We start from the raw sequence: 27,949 nt of genomic DNA, 5'->3' as shown, positions 1-27,949 counted from the left end.
GAATCGATCTTAAGATAAGAAGCCACTTGAAATAATAAGACTTTCAGCAAAAAACACTGCCATTATGCGCCAGGGAGCTGAAACGCTTATTATGCAGTTCAGTGAAAACTCAAAAGACACAAAGCATGGATATGACTGGCAGTAGTACCATCTAAAAATAGCTCCACATGAAAGAGAATTAAAATGTCACCGGAAATTTTTCCCTTCCTTCAGAAGCTGCTGGTGAATAGATCATTCTTGGTCTGAACAGACAAAACCTCGTGCCCCATGTGCAAGTGCAAGGGCACTCCATCGCTTCCCCCTGGTGCCCGCGGCCCCTCATTGAAGATGGCAGGGTGGCGAGCTGCTGGGGAGGAATGGCTGAACTATCCCAGAGAAGAACCGCAGCCATGCGTTTCCTCAGGCAGCACCACTCATGCAGTGTCTGAATAGCCATCAGTGGGGTGGAGACAGCTCTGGCTTTCGGCACGAAGCATTGGATGAAGACGTAACAAGCCCAGCCATGAACCAGTGCTGGTACTATTTGATCCAGGCTACATCACTCAGGCAGTGGTATGAAATGCAGCTTTTGCTGCAATGGCTCAGGTTTTGGCAGGGGTGTCTGGTCTAAAAAAATATAGAATCAGCAGTATGATTGATAAAGTGGTTTTGGACAAAGTATTCTGAATATCTCACCTTGCTAATTTGGAAGGGGCTTTTATAACAGATATAGTCTGATGATTGCTGAATTTAAAAGAAGAGAAACTCCATTTAATTCTGGATAAGACCTAGGCAGACCGCCATGCTTTTAACAAAGTGAAGCTGACAGAATGGCAGTTTCAAAAAGTCCTCGGAAATATAGATAAATATAGCTGTAAAAATGAAAAGAAAAAGGAAAAAAAAATTAATAGCCAAAGACTTAATGCCTCACCATCTGTGCCAAGCATTAACTTTTGGATTTTACATTATCTCCCTCAGATAAATGTTTGCAGGAAGAGAAAGCTGTTATCTCTGAAGTTACAAAATGATTAGATATTCAGATGCTGCCATCAGATGCAATTACAGACAAAATCTTAGATTCATCCCACAGAACATTTGAGTTTGCCAAATACATTACAAAAAAGCCACATTGTGTGGCTCTGAGAGTCCTGTCCTGTCCTGTCCAGACTCCCACTCCCATACCAACTGGAGACTAGGAAAAACTAATCATTCTGCTGCTTCCTGAAGCTAAAAGTATGCAAAAGTGCCATGCCTTTCACACGAGTCCTACATTTGGGCCATCTCAGTGTTGACAAGAGACCCTTGTTCCTTCTCAAATCTAGAGTCATCTTACATCTTTTGGTCCCTTTTCAAATCTTAGGTCCTTTGGAAGGATGCTTGATGACGCTGCAGTTATTGGGATGATCAATATGATCTAATTATTTTGAGTTGTCTCTGCAGGTTCTGAGTTTACACAAATTTGGGATATTGATTTCACAAGAAGGTTAGGGTTGTGGTTAGCTAATGTGAACTGTCTGCTGCGCAGCATGAAATAATGAAAAAGACTTAAGTAGTCGGCTTTTTAACAGAATTTATTTCTGCATTTATGCAGGAATGGAAAGGCAGTTCATGATAGGATACATTTACTTTTGCATACCTCCTTCATTAATTTCAGGTATTAAAAATTGTATTACAGCAAGAATATTTTACTGTTTTGGAGGTAAATACTACAGAAACATTAATGTTAGATCTTTAGACCTGTGGAGCAAAGTGTCTCCTCATTTTGCATCTTCTGTGGCAGAGGCAAGAGTGGTTACATTCACACTGCTAAATGAAAGACAGCCTGATTCTTGGGTTTTGGTCAAGTGGCATCACTCACCTCATGCCTGCACTACCTAGGACTAGTCCTCTTTCCCATAAAACTGCTCTGGGTTGAGCTAGCTGGAGAAGGCCAAAACAGAGCCAGCGAGTCACCTGCTCAGCAGAGTAGGGGGTTCTCCAGCTCACCTCCCATCCCTTTTACTTAGCAGTACAGACATGCCCACTCAGAGTCAGAGGGACACTTTACTGCCATAAGGCTAGTACCAACACAGGAACATGATGTGTTAACACCTGACATCTGCAAGGAGGAGCTTCTGGATAATGTCGATAATGCACATTGAAGTAGTGGCCCAAAGGATGCACGTTTAAGGAAGGGGAAAGAGTTGCAGAGATCTAGAGAAAAACCACAGGGTTCAGCACGTGGTGGGAGGTTTGCAGAAGCAGCAGCTCCCTTGTAGAGAAGTGTTAGAGAGGTGTTGCTGTAGCATCACCCTCGCTTCTGGACACATTTGGCATTAAAAGCTGTACTGCAGCCTTTAAGGAAATGCCTTTCCTTAATGAAAGGGTGTCACATTTTCCTGCAAATGTGATTTCAAGAAGGAAGCTGAGAAATCTCCCAGAAAATGGCAGGTCTGGGGCGGGGGGGGGGGGGGCGGGGGGCGGGGGGCACGGGATGCTGGCAGGTGCATGTTTGTGACTAAAAAAGATAAAAGCTAGAATTAAATTAGAGATTCCACTTCAAACTTGCCACTTTTTTCCATACTCCTAAACCACTGAAGTCATAGAGAATTAGAAATAAGCATGGCACAATCAATAAAATAAACAAACCATGAAAGACGCTAGTTAACACATTAAGAGGGGAAAAAAGTCAGATACCCTTCAAGGCCATTAGGTCTAAATGAAAGCGATAACAATACATATGTACAGATTTTGCTTCCAAATCCTGAAAACTTCGCTCACACAGATCCCCCTCCAACCACAATCCTATTAAAAAGGAACACAACTATTGCTAAAGGCCTGTAATACTTAGTTCATTAAAACAATACCAGCTGACATTATTGGAATTTATTGTTTTGCTCCTTTAGTACAGAGGAAGATTCATCTGACTAAGTCGCAGGGCTGAGCCCTTCTTTGGCAAAGGATTTCAAGTGGAAAGCAAAACGTCTGGTATTTTCCAGCAAGGCAGCTTCCCTGGCTGGCAGATGGTATTTACTTAAGATGTACCGTGCAGCCCATATTTTAAACAAAGTTATTTCACCGAGTTCACCTAACACCATGAAGACAGAAACTTTTGCTCATCTGCGAGTATGTGTTTGTCAAAACCCCATGCAGTTTGAAGTGCTATGGAGTGATTTTCTTCTCCTGGCAGAATTAACCTCCTCAGTCCTGTAACAGATGAAAGACGAAAAGCCACAAAATGTTTTCAGACTGAGTCAACGCACATCCTTTTCAGCTAAGCCATAATGCTCCCAAGTTCTCTAAATCATGTCTGCTCTTCAATAGCTTCTAAATAGTTCAGGTCAAGGTGCTCAAGCCCTCCTCTCCCCCACTAAGTGATGGTGTACAATTAGCGTTGTGATGATTTTCTCTAGTTAGCTCAGCTAACCTGTTGCATTGAACCTGAACAAGGAAACTCAACAGGTTTTTAAGCAAAAAGTACAACACGTGAGAATTTTACGAGGCATGAAGATGAGAGTTTACTGACTTGCCCACATTCAAATACCTGTAAAGTAAGTATAAATAAGAAATGACACAACTAGTATCTACTGGATCAAGCCCACGGGCCATAGAATTCAGCGTTTTACCCTCAAAAGTGGCTATCACAAGGTGTAACAAACACAAGTACAGACAATTGTTTACTAACCGAATAGCCTAACTACAAGGGACCTGTTTTCTCCATCCCTTCCATTAGAGCTTAGGCACTAATCTAAATATATGTGATGCCCTGTATGAAACACCTCAATTTAGAACTTATGGTTTACGTCCAACTAAAACTCTGAGAATATTGTATGATAGGAGTAAAATAACAACAATGACTATGGCTAAGATGCTATTGCATTTGAATCAAAACAACAAAAAAAGTCCACAAGGATCTGTTGCATAGAGAGAAAAATAGTATTTGTCTGGAATCTAAAATTGCAGATCTTTTTAATTAACACTTATGGTGCTCATGGTACAAATACTGCACTTTATTTTCAGGGATTTATGTATAAATACAGACATGAGTCTCACAGTAACAAGTGCCATGTACAGATTCTCTTAATCTATTTTTGTGAGTAATTTCTATTTTATTTCTGTTATGTAGCATTTTATTAAACTAAAAAACCCCAATTACTATTGTAATGATTCATGTATTGAGCCTACATCTTGCATCTATTGGCTTCAATGTGTTTTAACATTACTGGCTTGTAATTGTAATTTTACAAAAGAGTTAATGTGAAAATTAAAAATCTCCTCAGTGATCAATACAAAGATACACAGCATAGCTTTTCATTTCACCACAAACAATTTCAAAACAAAAATGTCTCAAGTTAAGATTTCACCTTGGCTGAAATCCTGCTTTCAGTGAAATTGAGAGCATAAGTCCCGTAACTAAAGAGAAGAGCCAACATTTACTTCCCAGTGTCCACCCTGCACGTCAGCAGAACTGTCTCTGACACTCAGTGGCTGTGAAGTGATAAGGCCAGAAGGAACCACTATCATCATTGAGTCTGATCTCTGGTACCACACAGGTCACTTCTTGATACACACCACACAGGTATTTCTGGACAATTTCAGCATTTGAACCTCTTTGCCAGGTTTGCCCTAGTGAAAGTTTCTCCATTTCAAATGCCCTGTTGTCTATGAAGCTTTCATTAGCTGGACGGCAATCTTTCATTCTACTATTTAATTTTTAATTTTTTTTGTATAAGCACACCTCAGGGCACTCTGAGTTTATAAATACCCCTCAGGACATTCACAGGGTTTTGTGCAAACGTTTCACACCAATACTTCAACAATTTCAGAGTACAAGCTTAGAAAAAAAATTTTTTTTTAAAGAAATCCTACAATTTAATTGAAAAACTCCAGTTTCTCCGAGTTTAGAGCTAAGGACTTGAGGAAAGATAATGTGTAAGGAAGAAAGGACGATGGTTAAGAAGCTTCACGTGATGTAGGGTCTCAGTTTCTAATGGATCTTCACCTACTGTAAGAAATAGTTTTCACAGACTTAGTCAAGACTTGATATTGTTTAACCAACGCAAAGATCCCTCTGCTGTGAGCACATGCCTGCCACACACATGTCTGATGCTGGAGAGGGTGACGGACCATGCCTCAGCTGAGGTCTGCGAGGCAACTCTGTAGCTGAGGATGCTCCCCCCAGGGCCCTGGGCCACTGCAGACCCATACCTGTCCTCTCTTGTGTGCCTGAGCCAGGGCACAGACACGGAGCCACGCAGAGGCACTGGGGGTTGAATGGGAACTACAAACTGCTACTGCCACGAGTTAACCCACAAGCTCAAGAGGCAATAAGTAGGTCACTGGCACTGGGCAGAGATGACCTAAGTGAAGGTGTTCACCAAGGCTGAATCTTGTTGGTTCATCTTTTAATTTGTGGGTTCAGGTAATGAGGTTTAAAGATGTTTAGGTAAAGTGGCCAGCATCCAGAACATGGGAAATGCTACAGTTCAGGTTGCCTGAACAACCGTATTTTGTCCTCTTTGTATGTCTAAACAAAACCACAGTCTTTAATAACATAATTGCATCACACTTCCCATCTCCAGGGACGGACAGGTAATGCCATACCTGTGCGCGTATCCACAATGTGATCTGGGCTTTTTTTATTGCAGACTATGACTGCAATGTTTTCACTTACATGACTTCCAAGCTCTTTTTGAGTATGGGATTATATTACAGCTTCTTTTACATTAAGTTGAAATTTAAAGTCACCTAAAATGCACAGCTTTCTGCCAAGTCACTCGTGTTCTTCTGTAATGCTTTCCACAAACTGTACTCATGCTTAGAAAAGAGAAGAATTAAACATGTTGAACTAGCTCCAAAGGGAAGACTATAGACAGAAAGGTGCATTTGTTTGCACCTCTAATGCTCGTTCAAACCAGACAAATGCAGGTGACACAGAAAAAAATAGTACTCATTAAAGATCAAAATTGAACTTGCAACATATAAGAGTACAAAATATCTGCTGACTGTTGAACGCTGAGTTTGCCTTGAAAAGTTAAAGTTTGCTTTGAGGTCGCTCCATCGAACAATTTTTTTCAACTGCTCTTGCCTGTGGACATAAACTGAGACAAATCACAGAGCATTACTCACTGTGGGCAGGAATCTACTCACCGAGAACAGGAATTTGTCTTATTTGCATTTGCTTCTTCATACCATTTTCTTACTGAAAGTGCAGGCTAAGAATCAGATTCTACTGTGGATGAATGGGGACATTTCTTTACCAGCGATGCCTAGCTGTTCTGGGGCAGATGTTGATTTGTTCATCCTGGCTTATGCTCTGACTTTGTACTACACAGTCAACGATTTCAATGTAATGTTTTCAGCGTATGGCTTTAATTCTTCCTTACTTTTTATCTGCAGTGACTTTTTATATTTCCTATTCTGCACTGCATTTAGCCATGTACTGTGAAAGAAATAACAACTTTGTGACTCATGTAATATAAATTCTTGAAAGTCACCACCTTATTTATTTAAAGAGAACATGAGTAATCATTAATGAATTCTCATACAGTTACTGCATACACAGTTTGAATAAATACCTCAGACCAAGCATGCTACACCCTGTTCCTTTATGCTGAGGCATGTGTCCCCTTCAGCATGGAAACTAACGGGCTTATGGGGGAAAGGGAATCATCAAAAGATCACATTTTGAAAATACCTATTTAATATCAGACAGATAATTACTACACACATTCACAGGCCACCACATAATTTTGCCTCAAGGAGTCGGTGGTGTACATAAACCAAATATTTAGGACTTTCAAAGTATGATCTGATTAAAATAACAGTCTAGTTCCTTTCATTTCCCATGTGGTGGTTTTCTTTTTAGAAATTATTAAATGGCCTAATTCCTCTAATGATTCATTCAGTTTATTTTTAACTAACACCGAAGGAAAACACAAAGAAAAGCTTCTTCAGAAAGCGTGTTTTTAAAGGAGGAAATCAAGCTGTATTGCACAATATGATAAGGGCAATTTAGCATCGTTTAGAACAGTACATGTAGCTGATGACTGAACAGATAGCAGTATATGCAACACTGTATTACCCTGCATTAATGAACCAGGTTCCTATCCTGCAATGGAAGCCTTGACTGCTTTATACATTGTAAATTGGACGCACTGTGATTTTGCAAATAATTCCTTTCACTAAGGAAAAATATCCCCGATGTAAGAACTTCACCGTTTCCTACTGTGGGTCCCTGCAGTCTGAAATCCAGCAACTGAAAAATATCTGCACAAGAAGTACAGAGCAGGTATTCCAACAAGCCCCAAGGCAGCTTAGCACTTACTTAAACATGTGGCAGATCTGTTTTCAGCAAAGCAACCAATCAGGCAGGATTTACCATTCCAGCAATATTAAAATTCAGGATGGATGTTTTTCTAAACATATAATTCAAATGATTCAATTGGGGAGGTGCTAACACAAAAACTGGGGTAGCAGTGTTCAAACACATTGTCTTAATGGCCTTAAAATGTATGATTCAAGGACATACAAATTCAAGACTAAATAATTATTTGCACGCTTTACTCCACTGGGTGACTGAAAGCAACTTTTGCTTGTCATCTTGCATCCCCTGATTTACTTTTCAATGCATTCTTGATAAATCGCTCTGTGGCATTCCGCTAGTAACAAATCCCACTTGCCAATGGGGTAAAACTCACCTCTGATACCTCCATCCATATTACAGTACTCGTCCGATACCTTCTGGGAGAGGGGCTGGAACTGACTACAGTACCCTCACACTGCTTACAGTGTAAACAAGGCAAGCACAGAGGGTGACATGCTGACCCAGCAAAAACTGGTGAAAGTCTTGTCAGTGACTGATGGGACTAGGGTTTTCATCCAGAGTGTAAACTGAAGGTTTCAGATTTAGTCACACTAGCTATATTGGTATTGCCAACTCAAAATTATTAGTCAATACTTGGGGCACTGCAGAGGAAATATGTCTTGCCTATGGCTTTGCACTAGATATGTGTATTCCTACATATGGCGCATACACAGACATCAGTGTCTATCTGCATACCTACTTTCATTATTGCTAATGAACTGACATCTAATTAACAGAAGACTCTGTCCCCAGTTTTCCATCAATACAAAAAGTGAAGAAAGATGCATAATACACAAATATTTCATATACTGAACCGTAACATGTATCACATCATCAAGGTGCTATACAAATATTTCCCACAGCTCTGTGCCGGACAGGTTGGAAAGCTGTGGCAGAGGAGCAGAGGCCATTCAACACAGACAGATCATCCATGCAACAAGCTGCAGGAAGAACAGTTACAACTCAGAAACTCCTCTGTGACCCACCACACAGCCTCTCATAAGCCTCAGCACTGCTGGGTGGCTTTGGCAGCCCTGGCTGTCCCAGACAGCTGATGGGTTATGGCTTACAAGAGGGAACGTTGAACAGCACCATGACAGGTACAGGAGGTGTGTTAATCCATCCCATCTGCAGCTGCTGCTTGAAAACTAAGTTAGTACTAGTACTACACCCAAAACATTTTCAAATAAACCTGGAGAGAAATAAATTACCCTTTCTTTCCATTCAATCCAGGCTGTACACTGAGTACACAGAATGACATAATATCCTTCCTGAAATCAGCGCAGCAGTGAGGACCAGTATCCTTCAAACACGACCAGTTCCTGAGACCGCATTGCAAACAACTGCAGTTTTCTAATTGCCACAGAAACTATCTTTTTCATCTTTTTAAAAAGCTGGCCAAAGAATTATGTATTGTTTTCTTTATAAATGCAATAAAAGCTTCATCACTATATCCCTGTACTTCTGCCAGAGTTTGACAGCCACAGATATAAAGAATCTTACTGGAAAGCAACACACAGAAATAGCCACTCCATTTAACCGCTGCTGGTCAGAAGCTCACACCAGTTTTTGTGATACTTGCCAGATATGACAGTAGATGTTGTTAACTCTATGCCTGCCCCTAGTTAGCAGAATCAAACATATTTTTGCAAGCTGTCAAGAAAGTGACTGTTGTCGTCAGAGATTTTAAATGTTTTTCATGACAAACACATGTCATAGTCTTTTTCTACATGTAGGATCACATCAACTTTGGAAACTGATATACAGGTTATTATACAAAACTACGGTCAATACAAAACTATGTATTGATTTACTTTTTAATCTGTACACTTGGCTTTTATTATTTTATCTTTGCATTAACAATTCTGAAGATTATTTTAAACTGCACACACAGGCCAAATGATTTGTCCTGAGGCCAATCTGCATTTAGCTTTAGTACTGTAGAGATATATATTCAGAAAAACAAAATCAATATATCTGCAATGACTGTCTAGATGAACTGCATAAGCAGCTTCACAAAGCCAAGTCAGCAGTTATTTTTAAGGACATGTGACAAGTTTTCTAACCCTCTGACAGCCACACATACTTGTTTCCAAAGAATATTATCCCAGCTGCCTTCTTCCAACAGCTCTGGACTTCTGCTCTTTTTTTTTTAACTGGATGATCATCTGTTCTCCCCCTCTGCTTTACCACGGGCAGGTTTTACCTGTAGCAATCCCGAACAAATGTACTGATGCCAGTAACTGCTCTGCCAGTCAGAAAAGACAAACTTCAGCACCAAAGCTACCACATAGTTTATGATTAAAAGACAATTTAGTTAAATAGCTAATCATGCACTAGTGTTTGTTTCTCAGTGTATGTGTGCCTGTGTAGAAACAGAAAGGTATGAATGACTATTTCAAACTCTGAGTCTAGCCAGATTAGTCCAGAACAGAGACAAGACAAGAGTCTGAAATATGAGGCATTAAAACCTGTTCTCATACGAAAGACGGGACCTGCAGACCCTGTGACAATGCCAGGCTAAGGAGGGCTTCTGCCATTAACTCACCTTGCTGAATTTTCGTCAGTAGCTGGTGACGGGCGAGAATCCTGCTCATCCTGTAGGGAGGGCGCCTGGCAGTTTGATCATATCGTAAGTACATCTCCTGGCCCTCAGATGACACCGAGTTTAGGTAGTAACAGCTAGTGCCTGATGTCCTGGGCACCTGCTTCAACATCTCTGCTCCTTTAAAATCGCTTCGCTCCGTCCCTCTCCGTTGTGGCTACTCCAGATTATAATCAGGGTAATGAAAGGAGGGAGGCAACAAGCCCTAGGGAGCTGAAAAGAGCAAGCGCTTTAAAAGAAAAAGGAGTGCCAAAAGCTACAACTCAGGATTCCTGCTTCTCCCACATGATCCGCACGGGCCAATCGCTCCGAGTCCAGCCCGTGGAAGCGCAGCCGGCCCCTGCACCGGGACAGCCGGCCCCTGCACCGGGACGGCCCCTGCACCGGGACGGCCGGCCCCTGCACCGGGACAGCCGGCCCCTGCACCGGGACAGCCAGCCGGCCCCTGCACCGGGACAGCCAGCCGGCCCCTGCACCGGGACAGCCAGCCGGCCGCAGCCCCGGGAGGGCGAGCCTGCCCAGCACCCAGGGGCTGTCCCCGGCCGCTGCGGAAAGCAGGGAAGAAAAAGTTGAAGACACTCGGGAATGCCTGTTTTAGAGTATGCAGGGCTGCAGAAAGCCTTTTCCTCCTCAGCTCCACGCTGCCCAGCTCTCCACTCATCTCTGGAGAAGATGCCCTCCCTAGTTTTCTCAAAATCATACCCCTGTTTGCCAAGAGAAAGTCCGTTTACGGAAGGGCTGTCTGAATCCCCAAAACCGCACGGTACAACGAGCACTGGAACAAATGAAGCCCTTGGGATGAAAAAGAAATCAACAACGCCTAGCAGCAGGCACTGAGCAGTAAACAAAACCCAGGAGTCCCTAATATTAATGTTACCGAGAACTGGTCACAGCCTGCAAGAGAGGAAGGGGATGGAGAGAACTTTGTTCTTCAGATTCCTCCCCATAACATCTTTCAGTTCTTTTAACAGGCAGAGAGGCATCTGTTTTCATTCAGTCTTACCAACACTGAGTTTGCAAAACATGCCATTTCTTCAGTTAATGAAATGGAAGCAGAACACTGCCATTTTCAACAGCAAGTGGGAAGCCAATCTGAGTAAAAATATACTAAAAAGGCCCTCCTAGTACGCCTGTCAAACCATTTTCCATTACACTTGAAAATACTAATATTTTGGTTTAATATACCCCTAGCATGAGCTGATTTCTAAGGGAGCACAGCTCTTGCCAGGTAGTTTTGTGATCAAGACGGTTTCCGATAGGAGCGCCACTGGCTCACGGGAAGTCATTTCACAGCCCTGGAGATTAACTTCCCAAGCACAAACTGGCAATAGTGGGACTCAGAAGGCTCTGTGTCCTGTTCTCCGGCCTCGAGGCCAACAATATGTCATGACGCACCTTTGTATGACAGAGCTCTCCTCCCACCCTCAGCCTGGAGGTAGGTGGCTGCCCACCAGGGCAGGGCTGTGGAGTGGCGTTGCCTGGGACCTGCCTCAGTATAAAGGACAGGGTCAGGCAGCTTGCAAAGGTAGGCACCTAAATGTGAAGGGAAGAAAGGACAGTTGTCTCATTCACAATTATTCATTAAAATTTCACTCCATGCAAACTCCTTAGGGTAGATTTTTACTGCAATGCAATCTGTTCTCAGTACACCTCATGAATTTTATTCCTAATCAACGTGTGACTTTTCCAGTGCCATAAAATGGAGAAATATAATTCTGGGTACTAGAAATTTAAAATGAAAGCTCTAGACTGAAATCCTCCATTACCTGTTATTACCATCTACAGTACCCACAAGTCCTGTACTTGCTGGTTTTTGCTCCAGGTGTGGCTCTGTGGTCTTCCCTGAGACTCCCATCAGGGACTTCAAACTCAAGACGAAAGAGGTGGCACCACTACCATCTATACTCCCAAACAGGGCTGGTCGCTGGCAGCCAGGGAGTGGGAACAACCAGTCTCCTCTGTGCCTTGCTGTGCAAAGTGGAGAGGCAGGATTCCTGCGCAGGTGCATGGGGAGAGAGCCTGAGCAGCCAGGACGGGATGGTTTCCATCCCCACCCCAGCTTGCCGAGTCAGTGTGTCAGTCACTCAGCTGCTGTCTTTTGAAGAATAAATATCCCAGAGACTCCCCAGTGTCAATGATGTGCACGGTATTTATCCAAAGAGACATTACCACCATACAGAGAAATTCTTATTTGATTAATCTACAGTCCTTTGATCTAATTCTACTTATAAAATGCTACTGCTAGTGGAAAAAGCAATTATTAACATTTCATAGCACTCTGTTTAAATTTTCATAGGGATTTCTTTTTCTGTTGGAAAATGCATTGACTTTTTCAGCTAATGGGATTCTGCATTCTTCCTTGCAGTATTTCCAAAGACTAGGAGGCAGTTTGATAGAAATGTAATGTTTCAAAAGCCAGCCCAAAGAAACAAAAATCAAAGCAAGAGCCCAGGTAAGGTATTGACTAGGGAACAAGTCCATTAACGGCTCAACAAGCTCAGTTATATGCTTGTAACAGATAGCAAAGCACCAGCTCCAGTGCCCCCGTGGCTGCCCATCTTTCCCACATCCCAAGTGACCGGGCAGAGCTGCCCTCCCAGCTCCCCCAGCAGCACATCTCAGCAGTCACAAAGGGCAGCACGAGGAGCCTCTCTGCACGGCAATGACTTTCCCTTCCTCCCGGACACAAGGGTCCAAGCACAACTTGAGAGCCAGAGGGCTGCTCCAGGCTCAGTGCTGCCGAGTGCTGCCGCTGCTGAGGCTGAATTCTTTGGCTCCAGTCCATCACTTGCATAGTAGTCAAATAAAACAAGAAACAACAAGAGTTAGCTGGTCTAGCGGTGCTTGTTTGAAAGCTCCTGTGCTTGAAATTGTGCATGGTGGAGGAAAGAAGTAGTCCTTAGTGCATACTTTTAAAATTACTGTCTCCTTGTTTGGTGACTGCCTTGACACTCACTGTTTATTTTCAAAGATGCGTCATTCCAATGAGTAAACCCCTTTGGCCGTCAATCTTTCAGACAAAAACTACTACGGAACCCTAAGCTGTTATATAAGAGTGCTAATTAGTATTTTGGTCTCAGTCTACAGACTGTTTTTGGAAGAGTTAATATACCAACACTGAACTTTATGCTAATACATCTCATAAAAGCATTTCAAAATAAAAGCTTCCCCGTGCATTTCACAAAGGCTGCAGGGGAGCTCCACCACACACCTGAACTCGCTGCCCATTGTGACAGCAGCACAGCCCATGAAATGGAAACCCAGCCCCACGTTCCCGTGTTGCAACTGATCCATGCAGGAATGGAGATTCCTTCATAAAACCACAGCTGGAATCCGTGATTGTTTTTATCTGGATCAGAAATGTCCATACTTACATCTGTAGTCTAATACCTACATGTCACATCTAACATGACAATCGGTCATTTGACAGATACTGAAATTTTCTGGAAGATCAGGAATCTTTGCTTAAAGCTTATTAATACAGCACAGCACTACCGACAACTGCACGGTATTAGTGGAACTGACAAAGTCAGCTCAAGGATGTATACTTTTCCCTGTATGCATTCATAGGCAGAACTGCAACACTTCATTTTCTGATCATTGATTTTTATGTCTCTTTGCCACCTTATCTCCCTGAAATTGCATGTGGTGTGAGAAAGAAAGAGTAAACTATTTGCAGGGAAAAAACTCCCCAGGTCTACACATATATGCCAAAGTATTACAAGCATTACTTGAGATTTTCCATTTCACTAACAGTGGGGTGCTGTAGCTGGAGAGAATGGTGTGATGTACTCTAGAAATGCTAAAATAGATACCTGATAACAAATTATCCACTTATGACCGGCTTTTCTGAGCAAAACAGTGTGAGTTTCTACACACCACCTTGACCTTAGGGTATTACTCACACAGACATGAGGCAACGGTATAGGCAGTGGGGTAGTTGAGGGTAAATTGAGATGAACTGCACTTTCCCGCTTGTATTCCCATATATATATACATAACAGGGCTGCCTGCTCACATCTTATAATGCACCCCCCCTAATTAACTGTGAGATAGCTCCATGATGTTGTACCTGGCACAGAGTTCTTTGGGCTTGGATTGAACCTGCAGTTCTCACACAGTAATCAGGCACTTATCTTCCTGCAGTGACCTGTTTCCCTTTTATTGTTACTTGCACTTATCTCGTTATATCACATCCAAAATTAAATGGCAACTTGATGGCTTCTCTTCATTTGAAAACACTGGTCCTATGAGAACGACACAGCTTCCCAGCCACTAAAGGAGCACAGTTGTTATTAACATTAGTGACATGTAGTTAGAAGAAGCCGGAAACTCTTGCTTCCAAGTCACAGAAGAAAAAAAATCAGGCAAGTGCTTTTAACTTCTTGATCTCTGGATTCCATTCTATAATTATGCAGGTATAAGAATAGTTCAGGATTTCTTGGATTATGGCCAAACTCCAATATCCTACATATGCAATATATCCCATATTGGATATTGGAGTCCCATCCACATATCTTATCCTTGTCCTACCTACACATCTTGTATTTCTTACCTATATCTGCCTTTACAGATGGCTGCACAGCAGCTCGTGTTAACAGTAAGCAATTCCCCCTTTCTCAAATTCAGGAAGAGAAAAAAGTCATATGCGGGGAACCCAAAGCTGTGTTTATGACAGGGCTTTCACGTCATGTGTTTTGAATTCTATCTCTGGGACCAGGCCTTTTCAAAACAAAGGTTCATTGCTTGCTGTTTAGGAAAAATATTTTATGTTTGAACAAAACATTTGTTTGAGAGCTGAGCTGGGATTACTACAGGCTGCAAACTCATTTATACAGAGCATGAAACAGCAGGGTCTTCAGAGCAGCCAGAAATGCTTCCCTTCAGCTCAGTTGCACTTTTACTGTCTTCCTGAGGCTGTGCCGGGGCGTAGAGGCTCTGCTTCTCATCTGGGGCTGCCAGGAATTGGACTGGGGCAAAAGAACAGTTTATGCGAGATTTAGGCATTGCTGGGAAGTGAGATGGAGATGGCCAATAGCTGCACGGCGTTACAACAGAGGATCATTTCACTGGAAAGCCTGATACTGACGTGTTTTAGAGGCAAGTCAGCTGCTATGTCAACTGTCTGATAGTGAGATTTTAAAATTAATATTGCTAAGCGAGGCTTCTTCTTATGCACGAAAGGCAGGCTTATAGATGCCCTTTATCTTCAAACTAGAAAAGGCTTCTGAATATACATTACACCCTTTCCCTCTGTTCTAGTGCCCCCATTCCAGCACCAGAGGACTATCCATTTGCATTTTAAGACCCAAATATTCAGTGGATAGTACTGATAAAAAATGTTCCTCCTGACTGCAAAAGCACTAGTTACCTGGCCAAACCACGGAAGGCAGCTCTAATACAAGCAGAGGATCAGAAATTATATGCAGGCTCCATACAACAGTAGTGCGTTTTTGGGCATGAAGAATGGCAGGGAGAAAAGGGAGGTAACTGCCCCACCAGCCATTCGGGCAAACTTACAGAAATGACACATGCAAAAAGTGACGATGAGGGTCATGGCAAGAAAGCTGAAGTGATTCTTCTCATCGGGTCTCCCATAGAGGAGCTCAGGGATGTTAAATCAACAAAATGAACAGTAACAGCTTTGAAAAAGGCTCCTCCAAGATCCTCTACCAAGAGATGACTAAGAAGCTCAGCTATCAGGAATAAAAAGGAAAAGGCCACTTGTAGCTTAATGGCTTCTTAAAGGCAGGAAACAAAAGTAGTAATAAATATTCTATGTTCACAATGAGGTGGGGTTCCTGGTGGACTCCCGCGGAGATTAGCACTGGAACCTGTTTTGCCCACTATCTGTACATGATTTTTATCAAGGGACTGAGTAGTGAGGTGGCAAAATGTAATGACAATACTAAATTGGTCTGGCAGTCAAAATAGAAATTGGTTGGAAATATTGAAGATTCTTACAATATTGATTGAGAAGGCATTAAAACTAGCTTTTGAGCACTGATAAATGCACCAGAGAATAAACACCCTAGAGGTACACAGTGCATAGTGATGAGATTTAATGGAGCTATTATCACTGAGGAAACAGATCTTGGATAGGTTTATGAAAATCCAATACAAGTGTTCAGTAGGAACAAAAAAAGCAAAGAGGATTTTAAAACTTTTTAGAAAAGTAATTGAGAGCAAACCCACAAACATCATTATGCTATTACAGAGGTCTGCCCACCACAAGGTAATGCTGGGGCTTTTTCTTATGGTGGATGAAATTGAGAACAGTAAGTGAAATGATCATGGGACAGGTTCAAAACAAACTAACATAAATATTTCTTCATATTTGCGTAGCTGATCCCTGGAAGTCATTGTTAGAGGATGCTCTGGCTGCCAGAAGTTAGAAGAGTTAAAAAAAAAGATTAAGTAAATTCCTGGAAGAAAAATCCAGCAAGGGCCATTAAGCACAAAATTCCAGCTCATGGCTCAGGACCCTCCCTGAACCACATGAACACAGGTAGGATATATAACGTATACAGCATCACTACATGCTTATCTGAGTGCTATATTTTTCCCAAAATAGTGGTGTCTGCCCACTGACCGATGCATGGTACAGGGTTGGATGGAGCTGTGGTCTGACCTGGAGTAGCTGGTCTGTATTCTTAAGTGAGCTAACCAAACCACACCCAGCCCATGGACTATGTAAAAGCGGGATCCTAACAGCACTGCTAGTGCATAAATGCATCAAAATAACTGCTCCTGTGGTCTGTGGCTGAGGCCTGTGGAATAGCCAGTATTCCCTGGGCACAACCTTTCTGTGCCCTCTTGTCACATTTGCTGGTGAAGTGTAAGCCAGTGGTCTTTAGCCACAATGATGGCCTCAGAGGATGTGACCTTCCTGTCCCTTCTGCTCTCCCAGGGGGTTAGAAGGGACCAGGTGCTCCTGGCCAGTGGGTAAAGTCATTGGAAGGGGTTGGCTGTTTCGTCCAGTGCCTGGCTGCTAATTTAGGCATTATGGTCTCAGTCCTGTTTAGTTTTAAACACCTGGGTTTTTTTTCTCAGTCAAACCACACCAGCATACAAATATAGACTCCACTGGCCTCAGCTGAACTCTTCACAAGCCAAGAATAGCCAGCATGCCATAGTGTGAAGTCCCTAAAGACAGTGGTTCTCAATAGTAAATTAAAAAAAAAAAAATTGGTAATAAATAGATGTCAAAAGGGAAGAAGAAATTTCAGGTGGCAGACCTCCTCTGCCAAAGCATTTGGAGAGTATTACGACAGGAATGAGCTAAACATAGCTTCCATACCCTTAGTGGAACTCCATCTGCTAAATTTATACCCAAGTTCCTAAAACTAAACCCACAGGAACTGTGTAAATATATTTAAGTAGCGGTGGGCTAACACATATCTTAATCTCCCAGTCTCACTAACAAAGTGTTTGAATAATACAGTGATAACATAAGAAAGTGTTTAGATAAACTTAGTTTCTTACATTATCCAAATATATTGTAAATCCCGACAAAGCCCTACTGCTGGTGTCACAGGCAAACATTCCTATTTCAGTTGAAGGTTCATGCCTTTGCAGCCTTCATGTGAGGGCTTCGCTATTTACTTTCTTTTCAACAGGACTCCAATATCTTGGTGATGAAATGGGAAAAAGAGGAAATATTCACATTTTGATCTGGTTTTGAGAGAGGGGTTTTTTGTCCCTGTGCTAAAGAGGTAATGACAAAGTTAGATTTTGTAAAAATTAAAAAAAAAACAACCAACCAACCAAAAAAAACCCCAAGACAGAACAGAATAGCTCTTGGCAACACTATTTCAAACACAGCAGCCTGGGACTGGTGCATGGGAACATGAAAATCTCCAGGCTGCTTGAAATCAATGAATATTTATTGCATGATTTCAGTCTCTGGCCCAGTGAGGCAGACAGACACGATGGTCAGGGCACAGGGCTAGCTGGCAGTCACTTGCTGGAAGACTTCAGAGAAGTTGTATAACCTCTCTCTGTACCAATTTCCTGACTGATAACAGTAATTTTTGCCTTGCTTAAGCTGTATGTAAAAAAAAAAAAAAAAAAAAAAAAGGAAATATAATTTTGTAGAGAGATTAATTTTCCTTACAAGCAATGTCAGTCCACTGGAGGCAGGCTAAAGTCTACTGTAACTGCATGAACCAAGGAGAAAATAAATATTTTCTTTAATATGGTCCTACACCTGTCGTGAGTTCCTTCAGATGAGACACATTGCCTAAACTTGCAGAATGCCACAGATTTCCCAATATGTTATTAAATGCATGTTATCAGATCTTATAAATACTGTGTAGCAAGAACGTAGTGTTAGTACATGGGGCTCTACAGAGCAATATGCACTAACCCATATACTGTGTCTTGACTCTAGGGCTGGAGTGCAGCCTAGCACGCAAGGAAATACTCTGCAGGATGCATATACAGCATTTTGTTCACTAACGGTTATGCATATACAGCATTTTGTTCACTAACAGTTAAAAATGCGTCCTTTATTTCTACAGTCCCCAAGCCATCCCCACCGAGACAGGCACTGGGTACAGCAAAGCCATCCCTTTGCTGGTTACTCTTCTTGGAGACCCAAGAAAGCTGGAGTTTTGCCTGATGCATCGTGGAAGTTTAGGCTACAGTGGGCTGGCAAGTGTTCCTGGGAGGGATTCCCTCTGCAGCAGCTGGTGACCCTTTCTGCCTCCACCTCTCCCATTTTGCTAATGAAGCAAACTGAACTAAGCCTTGTGGGAGCCAGCATCCTGGGTACAGTGCAGGACCATCTGGCCTGACATGTGGCAGTCCTGTGCTGTTGCTGCAAGGGTGAGTGAGGGTATTGGATCCAGCACAGAACTGAGGTCTGTCCCCACAGCATCCAGGTATGTGCTTGCCTGTGCCCTGGTTGCACGTGACATTTTGTTCCCTCCCTCAGATTACCAGCTTGGGCATCCCAGAACCCAGCAAAGGTCCCGCACAGACAATAGTATGGATGAGCAGTGAATCTGGTCACTAGCCCAGCTCTAAGCATGACCCACCATGTCACTACAAGTGTGACCAACACACCTGCACACCTAGCTGGCTGCATAACTTCAGTCATACTGGTGCCTAATTAGCAACCTCACAAATAAAGAAGCTAGGGGGGATATGGGATATGCCTGTATCACTTATCCCTGACTCAAAGCTAGAATTTAGCATAATTTACAGCAATTGTAGATTACAATTACTGTACTCTGTACGGCACATTAGTTGCCCTGTATGTCTGAAACAGAATGTGTGATGCCCATAGCTTTTAATCCCAAATTACTATTCTTTCATATCAGAAGATTTAGGATTATATATATATATATACATATTTACTATTATTACTATTTTATTTTTTTCTAAAATAAAAGCCCAGTAATCCCTGGCAGACCTTCCACAATAAATAGCAGTCGAAGTTTACAATATAAATAAATACTAATGAATTGGACAGGTCCCTGACCAGGATTTTGTGTCTCCCAACAATCAACTGCTCTGTGCACAACTTAAGCCTTCCATTTCTAGACCCTGTGTTTCTTTCTTGCTGTCTTTTTTTTTAACTCATAGTTTGCACTGTGCTATATAGACACCGCAGAGCTGATGTGTCTCACTGGATAAAGTAATTTTGGCCAACAAGCTACAGGTGCTTTTTTTTTTTTTTTTTTTTTTTTTACACTGCGTGGAAACCTGCCAAATAGCAGAGGAAAGGGCTTCCCATAGCTCCCTTGCCAGCCACCACCCTGCTCCTCTCCTTGCCCACAACCTGCCTTTGGAAAATGCTTCCAGTGAGCAGGAAGGACCAGAGAGAGCCTAAAACCTGCAGCAGTGCAGGCAGGGTGAATTATTCTCCAGCAGACATTCCCTCCTTCTCCCTCCCGCCCCCCAAATCAGCTGTACTGCCTTGGAACATACTCTCCTTCCCCACCTCTCCTCTCTCAAGCTCTGTACACCTACACACTCCCTTGCACACCCTCCTTCAGCAGCCACTTACCACAACTTCTTCTCTGTTGATTCCCCCTCTCTTCAAAATAGGCAGATCAAGAGAGTTGGTTGACAAGGTCCATACCAGCCGTCAATTTCTTTTTTACTCTCAGTTCCAGTGTGATGAAAATATTGCCGTCTACCCTGTGTTTACCCTGGCATCCTATCACATCCCTCTACCAGGCTTCCTCCCTGTCCCACTTTTTGAATATACAGCTCTCTTTCAAATCAACCCCACAGTGTTCCTCATTTGTTGTGTCTGTTTAAGGTGTTGCTCCATGTTTATGGAATGTAGTTTTACTGGAAAAATGCCTTCAAAAGGAACTACTCATCTTCGGTCCATTTTCCATGACACTTGCAAAGCTCTGACTTTCTGGGAGCGCTGGTTTCCTAAGTGTGAACACAAGACCTCTTTGAAGTCTCTCAAGTCGGGCAACTAAAAATTGCAGAACTGAAATTGCACCTGACCTTTGGAAAAGGTTGGTCCTTTTATGGTTGCTGATTTTTTTTTCCCTCTTGTTCAATTAGATTTTGACAGGTAAGTGCTTTTCTCAGCTATAAGGACATTAAATTAAGGCAAAAGTGGGTTTTGAAAAAAAGAGTTTCCAGACCGTGTCGCTGTGGAGGCCTTTTACTCCAAACTAGAAATCATTGATTACCCTATAGGTGCTCGGGATTTGCACTTGTGTAGCTGAGATCAGAATTGGCTTTAAAGTACTTTGTATGTACTCTGTACTTGGATTGCAAAAGAATGAACAAGAGATTCATATATTTCAGTCCTTATTTTTCCTCCTTTTATGTCCTGGGGAACGTATGACAAATAATATACTCGCTGGTTCCTAATATGTTATTAAACATAATATGTTGGATGAGAAATTAAAACCAAATGGAGTTCTGAACATTTTCGTTTCAAACCACTAGTAAGCCCGTAATTGCTTTAAAAATAAACTTTGTTCCCACTTTGCTCAGACTAGTGACAGTTCATGTGACAGGGAGGCAACTCTGGCCATGACACCTGTGAATGATTTGAAAATAACTTTTTAAAATAGCAATTGTGATGTGAGGGATTACACGTCTCCAGAAGGTTACAAACGGGAAACAGACTCTGTGTCTCACCAGCTTAGGTGTAGCTCTGCTAGGAAGTGCACAGCCACATCGGAAACCTCCCTCTTAACTTTGTTCCCAATTGGCAGCCTTGTTAACAACATCAGCAAAGAACTATTTACTGAAACCTGGAAGCTAAGAGGTCGTACCATAAGCCTGCAATGTCCTTGTACTCCCTCCTAAGTATTCACTAGTAACTATTGTGAAAAACAGTATACCTGAGGCTGATGGACTTTTGCTCTGACCAAGGACGCTGTGCAAAGTACAACAAATATTCACACAGTGGATTACTAACTAGTAGTTTGAAAAATGAACCTCAAAACACACTTTAAAGTATGCAGTACAAAATCTGCATGGCTGCTGCCCTTGTTACTTAGCTAAACCAGTCAGGGATCACATATACAATCACATGGCTTTTATTACGATAAATCTGGTATGTCTTCTAAAGATGTGTAATTCACAATCTGACTCCACAGAATAAAATGGAAATGGATAAATACAATTTATGCAGGGTTCAGGTACACGGGCTGGTTACTGCTGGAACATAGAACTTAAAGTGCATGTTCAAGTGCCACTGAAGGCACAGGTGCCTTGTCAGCTCCATCTCCTGCTTTGCTTGCTTGAGCAGGTACATTAAAACGAAGCCAGATGCTATAAGCAGCAACCTCTACAATTAAACTTCTCCAGTGCTAGTGGCTCACTGATTTCCATATCAAATGCACTCAGGTGGCAGCTGAAGAAGTGGCTTTTTCCCCACCTGTCACTGATGCAGGCAGGTCTTTCCTGCTGTCACTTGGTGAGGATTATGGGAAGAAATAAGCACCACCAGAGGGCAATTCATCCCTCTTGTCTCACACACCTATTTCAGGATGACAGGACTCGCTTTCAAAGGTACCTATTTCTGTCTTGACTGTAAACGACCTCGTGTGACTAGATCAATCCTTTTAGAAGGCATCCCCACTAGACTCACTGCTTTCAAGTCAGGGCAGATGCTTTCCACCCTGTACGTTATTTATAACATGAATCAAGATTGTGTGGATATAGCATAACATAATGCCTGCACTCCAAGGACTAAAAGAAACATAAGTGGAAAAGGATAGAAGATTTCTTTTCTCAAGTATTTCTGTCAGCTGGCACAGCTTTGCTGACTTGGCTGCTACATTCCCATTTTTGGATCCAGCCTTGATCTGGAGATCAAGTTGAAACTGTGCTTTAACAGGGCTGACAGGTACATCAGTGGCTATGCTGCATACCTCAGGAAAGCCAGGGAAACACTGACATGGATTGTATTCACACCTTCATCTGCAAGCCAAGTCTTAGAATGCTGTCCTTGGGATGAGTGTCTTTGTTTCCACCATTTCACTAGCAGGGTCTGCATAAAGATGGAAAACTGCCATGTGCTAAGGAACCCAGGGAAGAATTAACTGTTAACTTTATAAGAACTACTGTATTCCACAACTTCCTACTGATTATTTCCTACTTATCATGTTACTGTTTCATCCCCTGAAATTCTGTGGACATGTATGTTTTACTCAGGCATCTACTGGCAAAATTGAGAGATGAGACTTCTGGTGCAAAAAAATGCCCTCTATTAAAGAAATAAGTCATTAAATAAGAGCATCCATAAATAGAAAAGGTTGTAAAAACAAATAGAGGAAAGCATCTGGTTTGCAACATCTTTGCACAATTTGCAGTAGCTAAATCTGGACCCAATTAATGACCTGTTTATTTTCCAAAATTTCAGTAAAATGCCTTGGCAAAAACTTAATCTGTCTCTGGAGAATGTCTTACTTCCTTCCATATGTTGCCCAATCTGTCACAGCAATAAACTTCTTCCCAGTTTCAAGATGCCTAACGATTGCACCAATTGATGCTCTCCATAAAAGAAGAGATAATGGTTCCAGCCGTCTAAAAGTCATGATCCTCCCTTAAGAGAAAGCAACATGAAGGAGTGAAAGAGCAAGGGAGTGCCTTGTGTTATAGCCTCTATTGTGACCTGGAATCCAGAGATTTAAAACAATTCTTACCTACAATTTATCCCAGCTGTTTCATAATCTCTCTGAATTTGATAGTTTCTTTAAAATGCTGCCATGCCACGATTAATGCATATACCTTGGCTTTGTTACACTTGTCCTGCTGTCCTTATTGCTCAGCGTCCCTTTAAAAGAACCAGCTTAGGCTGTTTTGTAATTACGCATGTTTATAGTTTTGTACAAGACAAAGCAGGTGCTTCAGAGTCAATTTTATTTGGTGGTCAGTTTTTATTTGTCTAACCCAGATTCCGAAATGTATTTGATTTCTATTGGAATCAGATTAAGTATAGTATCCTCTATTTTATTATACACCAGAAATATGGATGTTCTGGTACCTTCATGTTTCTGATGAACTCAGGCATCCTACCTCACTGATTTAATAGATAATATTTTTTAAAAGAATAGGCTGTTGGTTTAGAGGTTAAATGTAATAAAACAGATGAGTCCACGAGTCAAACACTTAACCATTTACATTTACAAAGTATTTAAGTGCTCTGTTGAATTAAGGCCATAATCAAATTGTTGGTTTTGTTCTGAAATAAAAGCACTTGGAGCTGTTAGGGACATATATAGAGAGAAACTGCAATTACCAAAATACCCATTTGCCAAGCTAATGTAAAACTATATGCTTCTGACTCTCTACAAACTAATGCTTCTTTATTTTCAGGAGCGACGGATGGAGTGAGTCAAGTCAGGAAGATACAAACCAGCCTCACATCAGAATCCAGAGTGTTTCTGCTGATTTTGGAAAAGTTGCTCTTTATGTTCCTTAATGTAACTGGCAGGAAAAAAAAAAAAAAAAAAAAAAAAAGGGACAAATCTTTAACTGATAACAAAGCTGTAAAAGTTCTTCCCAGGAAAGAAACTGGGCAAAACCCCAAACACCTCACCATGTGGCAGAAATTCAAGTAGAGGTTCAATGTACATATATTCGGTTATGTTTGTTAATGGTGATTACTGACACTTTGAAAGCTGACTCTGTCTTTTTGGCTATATAATTTCCCAGTCTGTTCAAAGGTAGCTGATGGGCTCAATGCTGTCATGGGGCTTCGAAAATCTCAGCTGTATGAGAAGGTAAGGTAAAGGTGGATGAAGTAATAAATAATGCAGAAAAGAGGAATCAGTTGTCATTTTTACCTCCCTATGATACCAGAAATACAGTGATGTTCAGTAAAATTTTAAAGCTACAAATTAAAGTTCAAAAATTGAAGAGAAATAACATGTGCCATGCATTGGTTTTACTTGAAAGTACAGGAACCGAATCACGAGTTACACTATTATACGACAGTTGTCCCACCGATTTTCTCATAACTATAAACTCCTCTAATGCTTGCCCATATTGTATCATTTTCTTCTCGTTCTGCTATTTTATTTAGAGAGCTATTCTGAAGATGAGCATTTACCTTCTCTCAGTGACTTCCACAAACGGAAAACATTTTTGTTTCTTGAAAAAACTGTTAGCCTTTGCTGAAAATCCTCACTTCACTACACCTACAAAGACACCCTACCCTCTATGACTTTATTTGTAATTCAGAATGTTTATTGCATCAATGCATAAATATTCTCCATTAAAAGCACTCCTTCCTAAATTTCAAGTGAGTATCATACACATATCAACCCACAGTATTTTAAAGTCATGACTCTTTTGCTTTGTGCCTTGAGACAGACAGTTCTGTATTTGTTTCTGAAGCGGCATTTGCAGGTTGGGACTGCTGCAACGTATTGGCTAAAAAGAGTGTAAATAGTTCATGGAGTTGTCAGAAACCATCTGTTTGAGTCTAGTAATGGGTGCGTTCCCAGCTGTGGTCTTCCCAATGTCATAAATAAAAAGTTTCTTTCTTACTACAAATGTGATGGCTGAAATCTCCCTGTAAAATTGATTTATTTAGATAAAATCTGTTCTTACATTAAAGAGCCCTCTTAAAATGAGCAAGACCATGAGATGCCAATCACATATTCTTTCAGCAGTCAACTGACACATAAATGTCTCACAGTCTCAAATAATTTATTACAGCATTATTCTGGATAAGCTATGAAACAACACGTCATTCAGATCAGGATGAGTGGGACTGGAATGGGGAACGAGAGGTGCATTTACCAGAGGAATGAGGCATATTGAAAATAACCTAAAAGTGGGGACAAATGCTCAGGTCCTTATTCCTCCATGCAGTGAATTCACATGTACGCAACACACTTTAAGGAAGTCCAAGCTATGAACCAATGCAGGAGGTTCCTAAATCTTTAGGAATCCTTTTTTGTAATGCTAAGTGTAACTTTTCAGTATTTTGACTGAGAGAAGTATGATTTTTAACATTAGTTTTGACTTAACTCTTTCCACATTCCCTCAAGCTATACCCTTCCTGGAGCTGGCCATTACATGACAACAACAGGAGACCAAATACAAAGTGATTTCAAGCTACTCTTAGCTCAGATTCAGATGGATCTACACATGATATAAGGTAGGCTTCAACTATGCTTCCGATGTGAAGGTAATTTCCCCTTAAATTCTTTCTATAACAAAATCAATACTCCAGTTCTGGTTTGTTTTGGTTTCTGGGTTTTTTTAAGTGCTTCTGTATTACATGACCTGCAAAGGTGCAGTGTCTTCTGCATCATCATAGCCTGGGACATGAGTCCCTCTTCTCCAGAAAACATGCTGCTTGGCTTCTTGGAGCACCAATGCCATTCATTTAGCTCAAGCAACGGAAGAAACTGATCCCCACATCATTTTACATTTGTGACAAGTAAAATTTGTGAAGTATTGACAAAGTTAAGAAAGCTATTTTGGAGTTAGTGAACTTACCTTGCTGCTAACAAATACAGTTTAAACAATTTTTAGCTAAGCAGAAATTTCAAGTGGTACTTTTTTTGAAATAGATTAGGAATCAAATTCTTACAGATTAAAAAACGACACATTTATGAATGAATTATAATATGAATTATAATGAAACTTCGCAAGTTTCAGTACCTCCTCTTCCACTGCACTACAGCATGTTACTGGATCTGTAAAAACTATTTCTGGACACAAAAATGTTTCTATGTATTTACTATTCAACAGCAATAGAGAAAAAAAATCAGTATTCAATGGAATTCTCCATTGCAATATGACTATATACAGCAGAGTACATTTCAGTTTTGATTGGCATGCTAGCTGAAAACATCTCAGTTCTTTAGTTCTCATGAATTTTGGTCTACTTCTACAGTGCTAAGTGAAGTAAGTGCTGAAAGTATTTCAGGACTCTGTGCCAAAGGATGGAGAGCTCATTTGTACACACTGCTCCAGACTAGCACCTGCAGGTGAGAGAGGCCGTATCTGCACTGCATAGTTTCGGACTTCATTGATTATCTTAGGAGCCAAACACACGTTTTTTTGGCACGTCTTCTTGATTTAAGTGACCCAAATAATGCAAGGGTTATGGCACAGTCCTTCAGTCTGGATTTTTTTTGGCATTACTCTGGGGGCATGTGTTGCACACTTCTGCATATAGCACTGAGCACGTGGAGGTGATTTAGTTTAGTGAGCTGAGTACAACTTGCATAAACTCTACTGTAATTAATTGTGATTAAGTCCTGCTGCAAAGGCACCAAAAATAAGACTTCTGGATGGCATTCTGTCCTTGAGGGCCTTAGTACGCCTTGAATATTGCGCTGTCTTCACAAAACCAGTTAGTGTGTCCACTATTCTGCAATACTTGGCTGTGTACATGTACTAATTGATATTACTGTATGTAAATTACTGCCCTCTACTGGAACGACAGGCAGAGTATTATTTCACATGAAATTGATTATTATGTAAATTAAATTTATTTCTCAAGTTTGGGGTTTTTTGGAACCACGTGCCATAAGAATTGCAGATGTTCCTGATCCCTTCTCATACCATCGGCGCTTGCTACACTCATATCTGTGTGCATTCAGTCTTTGCACATTTGCAGTATAAGCTGCACCAGGGTGGTCTGATTGTCAAAATATTTTCACTTTTGAACTGTAAACGGGACATGCAAAGGAGTTGCAGAAGTGAAGTCATCTTGTGGATGCTTAATGTCAGTCAAGGAAGGAACCTCCTACACTATCATACTGTAGCCTGTATATAATAAAAACATTTTTGATTATATCATATTGTGGCTTGTAATAATCAAAATAAACTATCACAAATTCCTTATTATTTGAAAATGATATTCCCAAATTTTCAAGAATCATAAGAGAGGCATCACTCCTTTAAAATCATGAGGCTGGCTTAAAACTATGACATTGTACAATTTTTTTTTTTTCTGTTTTTTCAGGTTCTGAAGTTCACATTTTCAAGCTTTTCAAATTTGCTGTTAAAATAAGTTTCAGTTGAAGTGAAATCTGGGTTTCTCAATGAATTCTGACTCAAGGTGATGGATGGACTTTTAAAGGAATTATGATACACAGCAGCACAGGAATTGGTCATGTTATGACAGAAAAACAAAAGAAATCAGGAAGAGCAAGACAGAACATGTGTCTCACTAGAAATGCAAGAAACACAAAATACATAAAGTCAAGCCTAAGTCAAACCACTGCTATGGAATAAGGCCATTGCCTGGCAAGTAGTGCACAAATAGAAATGTTAAGTCATCCAAATTCTCAGAACCCCTAAAAACATTATAATATGGGACATTTTTAAAGATGTTTTTTCATTCAAACAAAAAGTGATAGCACAAAATTCAGAACTGACACTTCACTGATTTCTGAAACTAAACATCACATCCAACAGTAGCTGGGAAAGCAGAACAATGGGAGTCCAGTCTCCAGGGCCTTACTGAGTCCAGAAATTTCCCATGTTTAGGAATTTGCTGGCCAGCCACCAACAAGGTTATATTGATGGGAATTATTATGGTGTTCACTTAGCAGCTAAAA

The 27,949-nt window shown here is 41.2% G+C and overlaps 1 protein-coding gene across 3 annotated transcripts in view; it reads right to left on the bottom strand.

The window, feature by feature from the left end:
• STARD13 (StAR related lipid transfer domain containing 13) overlaps positions 1–27,949 on the bottom strand; it is a 297,105-nt gene that overhangs the window by 109,077 nt on the left and 160,079 nt on the right. Inside the window, exon 1 of one of the 3 annotated variants that reach the window (XM_005241161.3) lies at positions 9,873–10,265. The exons of the other annotated variants lie outside the window; for them this stretch is intronic. Coding sequence (XP_005241218.1) covers positions 9,873–10,041 — 169 coding nt within the window. The 5' untranslated portion in view covers positions 10,042–10,265. Of the gene's footprint in view, positions 1–9,872; positions 10,266–27,949 lie in introns of those variants that run through there. 3 annotated transcript variants of the gene reach the window in all.

This window comes from Falco peregrinus, chromosome 4 (genome assembly GCF_023634155.1).
Source record: "Falco peregrinus isolate bFalPer1 chromosome 4, bFalPer1.pri, whole genome shotgun sequence".
In the NCBI taxonomy this organism is placed as follows: Eukaryota; Metazoa; Chordata; class Aves; order Falconiformes; family Falconidae; genus Falco; species Falco peregrinus.
The sequence above is the reverse complement of the archived record's forward strand: the minus strand, read 5'-3'. Positions and strand labels throughout refer to the sequence as shown.